At 34.9% G+C, this 10,689-nt stretch overlaps 1 protein-coding gene across 2 annotated transcripts; it reads left to right on the top strand.

Moving 5' to 3' along the window:
• Positions 1–5,323: 5,323 nt before the first annotated feature.
• On the top strand, positions 5,324–10,689 carry LOC140036689 (uncharacterized). 2 transcript variants are annotated; one of them, XM_072079114.1, is made up of 12 exons: positions 5,324–5,697; positions 5,864–6,001; positions 6,991–8,129; positions 8,269–8,495; positions 8,600–8,806; positions 8,908–8,997; positions 9,099–9,194; positions 9,272–9,577; positions 9,661–9,744; positions 9,850–9,981; positions 10,136–10,190; positions 10,455–10,689. In XM_072079114.1, exons 3-11 carry the CDS (start codon positions 7,601–7,603, stop codon positions 10,187–10,189), a joined length of 1,725 nt encoding a protein of 574 aa, XP_071935215.1. In that variant the 5' UTR covers positions 5,324–5,697; positions 5,864–6,001; positions 6,991–7,600; the 3' UTR covers position 10,190; positions 10,455–10,689. The 2 variants fall into 2 exon arrangements, with proteins under 2 accessions (XP_071935215.1, XP_071935214.1); XM_072079113.1 differs by having other exon boundaries at positions 6,986–8,129.

Raw genomic sequence — 10,689 nt, 5'->3', positions numbered from 1 at the left:
TTGTTCACTTTTTTCTTTTGATAGAAAAAATCATTTCATTTAATATATATATGCATTAATAATAGAAAATGCATCAAACAAATATGGCACAAATATATAGAAATTTGAAATCAATAGAAGTGGCAGATCGTAATACAAGACATTTGGATTGTGTGGTATGTGCAAACTCTAAAATGTTGACATCATATAGAAAAACAAACAGACCCTATATTTTCGCCTGGAAAATATTTTCACTGCAGAGGCACAAGAATGCTGTGGTCAGTTGGTCTAAGAATTTTACAAGCCATTTTCATCAAGAAGTACCTCAATAATAATCAAGCTACAAAAGGAAGCCAACTGAACATGAAAAGGAACAGTGGTAAGCAAATCCTCAAGTGTTTATAAAGTTTTTTTGGTTGCCTGTTTCTTCTTTGTAAAGTTATCATATCAAAAATAGACTCAGGGCATTGTGCTCCATGGAAAAGGAGCAGGGAAGAAAGGTTCTGGAAATCCATCCACAAGAATATCCAAAACACTTCTAATTATTTCTTCTTTTTAAAAAAAAAAAAATTAAATTCCTGCCATGCATTTTGGGATACCTCATACCTCTCTCCAATTAATGTCACAAATAGCATTTGTTCAACAATGAAAGTTGAACACTCCATGAAAGAACACAACAAAAAGAACTAGTTAAAAAAATGGGTCCATAAACTTTGTGTTGTTAGCCTATGATAACTTTATGTGTTGAGTTTAAATACTAAGTTATGCTTAGGACAGTAATCCATAATCTTTATAAGGTCCCTTTGGTTCTCAACTGAAAATTCTAAAAGTTGTAAAAGCAACTTTGATAACCGAATTTTCCTGCTTCAGAAAAATAGTACAAGACTCGCACGTATAAGTTGAAAGTTTGGGAAAGTTGTTGGACGTTCAAGGTAATTTACCGATATCCAAGAATCCATTCAAAATGGGTCCATTCAGAGCTATGGAGTGTCTCCCCTTGAAAAAAAAAAAAAAAAAAAAAAAATCAACAGTCCTTTGAACAAGGGCTAAGCATGCCTAAATTTGATGCAAATTTAATATTGTGGGTTTAGCATTCATGTAACTTACTCATTACATAATTTTCACAATACATTCTCAAAATCAAAACACTGGCCTACCTTAGAAGGTTGGGATTCATGTAACCACTAGCTAGAATATCATCTTCTGCACTTGAACCTCTATTTGCATTTTTTGAGAGCTATCGTCACAATGAAAAGTCCCATACAGCCATCCCCAAAAATCGTCTTGGATCAACAACTTGAAAACTTACTTCTAAGGTAGATGCCTGAGGTCCTAGATTTAGAGACCTTGAGCTACATAGAGGGGCTGAGAGATAGCTTGGATATCTTCCCCTGAAAGGAAATGTTCAAGTTTCAGTTTGACATACAAGTCCAAATTCAAAACATAGTACGCACGGAATCAGCACAGTTGAAGCATACATTAATTTATAACCTCCAGCTTCCTAGCTTTGCAGTGTACGTAAACCAAACAATTAAACGACCTCTAACCAACAAATAAATATGTAATGGTTTGGCAATAATTTCATCTTGGACTCTTCTCTAGGGTGGGCAAAGAAGTTGTTGGAATCTCCTCTCGTCTTTATAATACAGTAACCATATGCACTTTTATGCTTCCAAATTTTGGAGTTTGGAAGAGGAAACATAGAAAATTTTGTTCTCAAATGTACCGAATATTGGTTGTTATCAGAAGCTGATTTTGAGGTTCCGGCAACCCTTGGAACCAGCTTCAGAATCATTTCATCCTTCTTGTCCACTGGAACTGAGTTGGGAAGGGACTTGACAATTGGCACTACAAGATAAAATGGATACTTCAACGTCACAGTTAACTGGCATTGGACAACAACTGCTTTGGCAGGCAAAGAAAGAGAAAGCTCAGTATCTGCACCAAGTAATGCAGTTGTTGGCAATGAAGATTCAGCACTAGTAGATTTTACCAGACTGAGATGAGGTGGAAACGGTGTTAATAGTTTCCATGTTAAATGCTGGAACTGAAGGGAATCCAAATTTTGCTGGAAGATTGTGATTTGAATTGTCTTGGGGCGTTTTAACCCTTACTGCCTAGCCAAATTTGAAATTGTTACACCTCCAGATTCTAATACAGGAACCTTCCCTGTTCTAGAGTTCACTTTTGGGTTTTGAACCATATGTTCAAGAGCTTTTATTCAAATGAAGGGACTTCAGTTGAAGTATATAATGTCTCCTAGTGAATTCAGATGCTTTTCTGTAGAACCAAAATTGCACGGTGGAAGCACGTATAATTTGACACATAAAAAAGATGCACGGCATGCAACTTATCCGAATGAGTAGTCCAAATGGATCACATGGCAAACTCCTGTTCTACTGATTAATTTTTTGACGTGTACACTATTAAATAAGCAAAATAATAAAGCTTGGTTTTAAAAAAAATTTCCAACATTAATTCTCTACTACCCAAGAACTTTTCTCCTGGAATTGATGCTCCTGCTAAGTTAAAGGTTTCCTGAACAGCTCCTGCTGGAGAACCTTTCTTTGGCACAAGTCCATGGGCAACCAAGGAACCTTTCGACTTTAAATTGGAGACGCTGCTGTTGGTGTATACCCATAATAAGGATTTGCCATGTTGGTTGCCTCTGAAGGACCATTACGGGAACAACTGATAGAAGGATTTGTTTTAACAAATCTTAGATCATTAGGTTCTGAATTTTAGATTCTGCCTCAGATGTTAGTGAAAGAGAAAATTTAATATTGCTTTGTCAAACCGCCAATGTAATAAAGGGTTATACATCATGTTTTAAAGACACTTAGGATTTGTTTGGATCGATGGATTTCGATTTTTTTTTCAAATGAATTCACATGAAATCCATATTAATTCAATTACGCTATCTGGTTGTTGGTGATCATAATATGATAGGTAGAACTTAAGGTTAAAAAAAAAAAAACTAGTGTGAAATTAGAAAAACTAAAGCTTCAGAGGTTAAATTGTTGAATTTCGTAATTCTCCTTTTTCTGACTTCTTTTGCATCTGGATCTTCTTGCTGGTATTTGTAAACTTACAAATTCCTCTAACAAATTTATGGATTTCAAATCCAATTCTTTTGCTAGTCATCCAAACAAGGGACTGAATTTGGGTGGACGGTTTTTTAAATCAAATACATCCAAATACCTCAATTCAAAGGACCCTTATTTGATAAAAGCCCCAAATGTTAATATTTTGAAAAAGTGATGTTAAATTGCATAAGTTAATTGTAAAGAAAATAATAAATGTGAGTGAATGCCATTATATGGCTATTTGTGTGTTGGAACCATCATAGATAATTCATTAAAGGGTCCTTCTATTTTTTTTTCATCTTCTCATATAAGTTTGAGGAGCTATCTATATACCACGGACTGAATATATATATATATATATATATATATATATATATATTGTGTTTCACAAAGGCAACATTTTATTTTTCACACAAGTAAAACCTTTGTGTGCTTGTCGAAAAAGTACCCCTCCTTTGCATAACATAGATACATATACAAAATATAGCTTCACAATTTCTCCATTTGGCTTGACATGAAAAACAGTCTCTGTCTATAAAGGTATTAACAATTATAGCTAGCTCTTTCCTTGCTATCCCTTGATCTAAGAATAGAGTCATGTAAATTTAACATTGCATTCCCTTTTTAAATTTCCTTACTCTCTATGTCATGAGACTTGCAAAGAATCTCTTAGCTCTTGGTTTCTAAGTGAATTTGAGGAATTAGTGAATATAAAAGTTGGTGAAGATTGTCAATGAATCTTAGACATTTGGAATGGTTAAATTATAGGTCTATGCTGCACCCTAAAAGCTGAGTCATGAACGGCAGAACGTTGGAGCAGATGAACTAATGAAGCTTTCGGATACGAGACAAATACTCCCCATTTTGAGATAAGCACGAAATGAACACAGTTGAAACGTCCCTTCATCCAACAACATTCAGGCTCCTAGTTTTGCAGTATGTAACCCAAGAAGCATATGGACTCTTAACGCACAAATAATATGCATTGGTTTGACGACTTCTCTAGGGTGGGTGCAAGTTGATCGAATTTCCTCATCATTGCAATAGATGTAGTAAGCATACGGGCTTTCGTGCTTCCCAAAATTTGCAATTTGGAAGAGGAAACCATAAAAATTTCGTACTCAAATGTACACAAAGTTATTGTGATCAGGGAGGAGATGGTGCACTTCAATAAACAAAATTTATTGTTTTATCATACTATCAATCAATGTAAAATGAAGTTACATAACGTTTGAAAGGCACTAGTTGCCAGAGGCCCCAAATGATACTATGTTAAAGAAGCGGAATTTAATAGAATATGTTTCTACATGCAAAGAAAATGATAAATGTAAGTACATTCATATAATAATTTGTATCTGAATACAAAATGATAATAATAAGTAAGCATTAAAGGGTCCTAACTTTTCACCCTCTTGCATAAACGTAAAGAGTTATAGACCAGAATCAAATGTTTATGTGTATTCATGAATGCAAAAAAAAAAAAAATTAAAACCTTTGCGTATGCATAGAAATGCACTTCCTTTAGAAACATACATGCGTATACAAATCGTACCTTGACAACCTCCCCGTTTGGCTTGTTGTCTCCTCGCTATCTCTTGATCTCACAGTCTTAGTTATCGGAAAGGACCATGCATTAGTCCTTTTCCTTTTTCCTTACTCTATGCGAGACTTTCAAAGAACCTTTTGGTTCTTGGCCTCGCAGTAAATTTGAGGAATAAGGCTATGTAGATGTTGGATATTAGGCCAAGAAGTAAAAAGAAGCACTTGGAGTCTAGGATAATTCATTGATTCATTTATACTCTTTCTTAATCATCTTGATGCATACAGAACTCATTCATAGTTGAGTACATCATTCAAGAATAAATTCATTGGAATATATAGAGGAAATTCGAGCCAACTCACTTATCAATTAACTCATTAATTTGACTTGCCAACCAACTAATTATTGTTAAGTAGAAGTTTGGTCGAGATGCTAAGACAATAACAGCTAGTTCGCTCCTCGCTATCCTTGATCTAAGAATGAAAGTCATCTGAAATCACTACAAGAAAACGGGCTTTTTGCAACGCTTTTGCTGTGGCACAAGGATAAAGTGCGGTAAATAAGCAGCAAATTTCAATTTGTGCTGCAAATTTCACAACGGTTCTAATTTTTACATAAAAACGACATAGTTTTAATAAAACCCATAAAAGGGCACTTGGAAAGGTTAAGTGTCTTTTTCTTGATCTTTTGTTCCGGGTCGTGTAATGCTTAAAGACTGAAGAATAAATTCTGACCACGTGAGGAGGACATAGTAATCACTTTCTGTGATTGGCTTAAGATAGCCTTGACTTGCTAAAGACAGAAAACATCCTTTTTCGAACCAATATTCAGATCTTAACTCCGTACGTCGTATATTACCCACCTCACAATATTCAGATCTTAACTCTCCAAAGATCGAATTCTTCAAACTTATCTTGGTGGACCGAATTCTTCAAACTGTTATAGGTCAGATACATAGACCGAATTCTTCCGTTCATCCAAAACCACTGCAGTACGCAGCTCGGTTAAGAGTTTGTCAATTTTTTCACCATCTCTGCTTCAAATATAGCAGAAATCAAAAGCTCTTACGCCATCACTATTACAGAGAAAAAGGTAAAAATTCTTCCATATGATTTTCGATTTCTATGTTTTTTCCCTCGTATGTCTTTGTGACCTGCACTCTTCTCTGAATTTCGGTTAATAAGATTTGGCACAAAACCCTAATTTGATTGGGCAAAGTAATTGGTCCTCTGTTGATTCTGAATTTTGTCAACCACAGTTGTCGAAATTCCTACAGCTGAAAGCTCAAACAAATTGACCCAACCATTTGAGTCATTGACTTCAAAAATTAGGTCTCGCGGCAACTAGAAGAGTCTGCCCCACTACAGCCCCTGTTCGTTGATATTGGTGTGTTCATGTAAGTGTTTCTTGTAATTTAATGTAATGCGGATTATGAATCTGCATCCTTTATTCTAGTTGATGGGTAATATATGTTTTCCTTGTTTATATGTCCGTGAGCTCATTTTAATAGATACATGATTTAACTTTTCAGTTTTTCTTTTGCCATTAATTGTTGGCATCTGCATTTTGACTTGCTGTTTAACATCCATAGATTGTGTACTTTATGATGGCTATAACTTCTGACCCCTATTATCTATTGAGAAATGCTGGTATCCCTAGTAGGGAACCTTGCTGTTTCATCCTTTGGCTGTATTTTCTCATCTGAAGACTTTATCTGTGACCTTAACTTTTAAAAGATTCATGCGATGAATATATCTTGCTCAGATGCACCCATATCTGTGGTCATTATAGATTTTATTGAAAGGACAATTACTGGACTTAAAATTGTCTTTTAGTTACTTCAGTTATGCATGTGTGTTTGTCTTTCAGTGTGTATTATCTCATTTTTTGTTGCTGGGAGAGATCATATTTCCTGAATTGCAGAAAAGTATAATGAGGTTTGAAAATGCCATTATTATAAGTGGTGAACAAATAAAAGTAGATAAGTTCTTGTACATAGTTGAACAGCAATCTAACTATCTGAATTGCCCATAACCATCATCTGCCTAGCAATTGTAGCTTGCTAGCAATTAAATGTTCTACCAAGTTGCAATTAGGAATTTGTAAGACAATCTAGCTCCCCTGATTTATCTATGTTTCTTTTTCTTGCAAACAGAACACTGGTTTGCATATTGACATAAATTCACCACATTCTTTTGGCATTGAGAAGTTGGGTTAACTGTTAACATCGCATTCCACTATGAGCATAGCAAACTGGGATGCACATGCTGCACTTTATTTTTTATTTTTCTTGCATGTTAATAAATTTGCTATTTTTCAATTCTGCTTGGCAACATGTTAATAACAATAATTCTGAGGATAGTAATGTTTCATGGGTTAGGGAAGGTGTTGATGGAGTTATACTTGATGCACAAACTACAAAATCCAAGGCACACGTTGCTGAAGTTGATGATGGATTCTTCTCTGATGAGGATAATCTTGGGATTGACAATTTGATTGATGATACAAGTGATGATGATGATTTTTTTGATAAAGCCCAACAAGGAGACAAGGCTGATGATTGACTCTAATTTTGGAATATAATCCTAACAATTTGTTATATGAAGTTTAGATATGCCAATATTAGATGAAGTTACTGATTAGTATGAAAAATATTAATTGTGGGATCATTTTCACTGCCTTGGATGTCAATTTATAATTCCTTATGTTCATATTAGTCTCCTTGATAACCTGCATTCTACTTCTTTTTTTAGCAGGTTGGTAATGCTGGATTTACCTTATGTTCAATTTATGATTCCTTATGTTCATATTAGCAAGTTGGTAATGTTGGTTTCATTGGGTTATAGTTCCTTAATATGTATATGTTCTTTGTGTTTGCAGATTTTAGAAACTTAAACTCCAAAAGTAAGATGATACAACACTCTCTTTGCCTTCAAAATTAATCATCTTACTTAACTTTGCCTTCAAAATCAGAAGCTGCTTTTATAGGTTTTCCATGGCACCAAGTAAGAAGGGGCCCCGCAAAGTTGCTGGGCCAATGTCCGGAGCGCATATTGAGTCCACTAATAGTTTGAACCCTGCACTACAGTCAAGCTCTCAATCTTATCAGACTTGCCCCAGTCATTATTCAAAGCCTCCAGCACATAAGTTCATTGGGGCAATGCCTGGAATACGCATAGACCCTACATCTAGCTCAAACTCTGTTTCTCGACCTAATTGTCAAGCGAAATCACATGACTCCAATTCAAATTCAAACTCAGCTTCTAGCTTTATTGCTGCTTCTCAGTTCAACTCTAAAGCCAATTCACATCAGTTGAACTCCAAGGCTGATTCTCAACTAAATTCCCATCCTAATTCACATATCCGTCAAGGCTTTCATTCTCAACCACTAGTAGACCATCGTGAGCAACCAGATTCTTTTGATAACAATGATTCTGAAGCTGGATCAGGTTCTTCATATGATTCAGAAGACATAGAGGATGTCTTTGATGGTACTTTTGATGATGATGATTCTAGTGAAGAAGGTCGGTTGGAAAAGAAAAGATTACCACAAATAGTTTTGAGTCTATCATTCCTTATTATAAGCTTTGTATAATATTCATAAAAAAAATTATATGAATCACAATTTCTTCTTTTGTATGTGTATGTGTTTTTTGTACACAGGAGACAATAGTGGTAGAGGACTAGCCAGACGAAGTGCTGGTTGGGGTGGTGGAAAGAAATTGGAGTTAGTTTGGAATGCACGGGGCCAAGTAATTGGTCCTAATGCTACACAGTATATAAGTCAAGTAGGAATCTTAGTAAAGGATGGTAATAAATTACCACTCACGTACACAGATTGGAGGGCCATGCCTGAAGGATCTAAGGAGAGATTTTGGGAAGATATTAAGGTATTTTGACTCACTATCAAAGTTAGCAACATTTTTTTTCTTTTTATTTCATACAATCTTGTAGCTTGTGAATGTTTAAAATTTTGTTTTGTAATTTTTGATAGAGAAATACAAATATTGATGATACATGCAAGAAAGTACAAATGATAAGGGTCAGCAAATTGTGGAGAAATTGGAAATCAAAAGTCAAGAGCATGTATTTCACTCCTTATAGGAGGCACAGGTCATGGCTATTAGCACACTGTCCTGCAAGAGTTGAGGAGGATCAATGGCCTATTTTGGTTGATTATTGGAGCTCAGAAGATGTCAAGGCATGTATTTATTGTCACATCTCTTTTGCTTTTGAATTAAATTCTAGTGCTATTATGATTTTGATGTGTTGTTAACTACCTTCTGTTTTGTACATAATTAGAAGCAAAGCAAGATTAATAGCAAGAATCGAAAAAAACAAAAGATGCCACATCGAACAGGGCGAAAAGATCATGTGAACCTCAGGGAAGAGGTATATTAAATTCTAATGCTTATGTTTCTAGCAATTTTTTCTGGAACATAGTCTTATTTAGAAATATTAACACTTTAGTTTGTACATTGAATATGTGGCAGCTTCGGATTAAAACTGGAAAAGAGCCTTCGAAACTAGACGTTTTTATTCATTCAAGACAAGGAAAACAAATGGATGAGTTGACTTCACAAACAATTGTAAGAATAGCTTTTAGTCACTTTTTATTGGTTTTACTTCATAAATAATTCTTTCTTCTGTCTGTTTTTCAATTTAGGCAACTATGAATGAGGAAATACAAAAACTGCCAGAGACATCCAGGGATGATAATTTTGTGAAAGATATACTCTATGAAAATATTCTTGGACCTGAAAAACCAGGTCGTTTTCGAACTTATGGGGTAGGTGCAACTCCAAAAGACGTGTATAGGATGTCAGATAACATGAATGATGGACAAAAGAAAGCATTTGACGATGCAGTGAATGAGAAAGTGGAAATCATACGTGGTGAACTACGAGAAGAAATGAATTCGAAATTGGCAGATTTTAAGGAGGAGTTGATTGCTCAATTTGAAGCAAGAATGGTTTGGGATAACTATTTTGTTAAATATTATAGTTTTTCTAATTTTTTTATTGCTTTAGTTACTATTGATCTTTGTTCTTCCAGAGGGCATCCACATGTGACTTGGCATCACTCCAAAGAAGAGAAATGAATGCAGCAAAACAATCTCAAATTTCGGACTCATTAGAGGTTGTATATTAATTCATACAATTCGATTTTGTGTTCAAACTCTCTGAAATATCAGCAGCTATGGCCTGATTTTCTTTTCTTCACACTTTGTTGATAATGTAACAGGTTGGTGATAGAATGAACAGGGAAGTTGGAACAAATGATGCTGAAATGTACAAGGAAGTTGGAACAAATGATGCTGAAATAAACAAGTGTGAAATGAATAAAAAAGTTTCTTCAATTGCTGATATTCTTGAGGTATAGTATGCGTACTTTGAGTTGGTCCTTCTATAGAAGACCAATTTTGCTGAGTTCCTTGTTGATATTGAATTGTGCATGACTTCCTTGTTGATGACTATTTGTGCATGAGCTGCTTGTTGATATTTAATTGACTAGTCTTTTGTTATACCAGAACCATCATACAAAGAAGAAAAGGAGCCGGACTACTTGCAAACGACTTGCTTGAGGTACTGGAAAAGTTTCTGGAAATAACTCTATTCTGTCAAGTTTTCCATTGAGTATTTGTATGATTGGGAAGACGAGCTGTTTTTGTTAAGATTTAGCCAGCTATTTATGGGACATAATGTAGTAGAAGTGGTCTTAATTTTCAGTGTCTGTGAAAAGGTTGAATTACAAATTCCGTTTCAGTATCTATTGTTATATTAACGTTTTCTTCATGCTTAATGGGTTGGGGTTATATGAGCAGGGGACTAATAGAATACACTTTGCAGCCCTAGACTTGATGGTACATTGGAAGCATGCGGATTGGGAGATATGAAGAAGTTTTTGAGAGATGTATGATGAAGTGTTGTACTTTTGAAGACAAGCACATTTTGGAATATATGAAACATCTTGTAATTGGAGCGAACAATTGTAGAATTTGACTAAAACAATGTATGGTACTTTATTCTAGTGTATTGTGGAACTATATTTTGTTATAATATTCGATTTTAGGATATTTGAGCA

This window comes from Coffea arabica, chromosome 2e (assembly GCF_036785885.1).
Source record: "Coffea arabica cultivar ET-39 chromosome 2e, Coffea Arabica ET-39 HiFi, whole genome shotgun sequence".
Taxonomy (NCBI): Eukaryota; Viridiplantae; Streptophyta; class Magnoliopsida; order Gentianales; family Rubiaceae; genus Coffea; species Coffea arabica.
The sequence above is the reverse complement of the archived record's forward strand: the minus strand, read 5'-3'. Positions and strand labels throughout refer to the sequence as shown.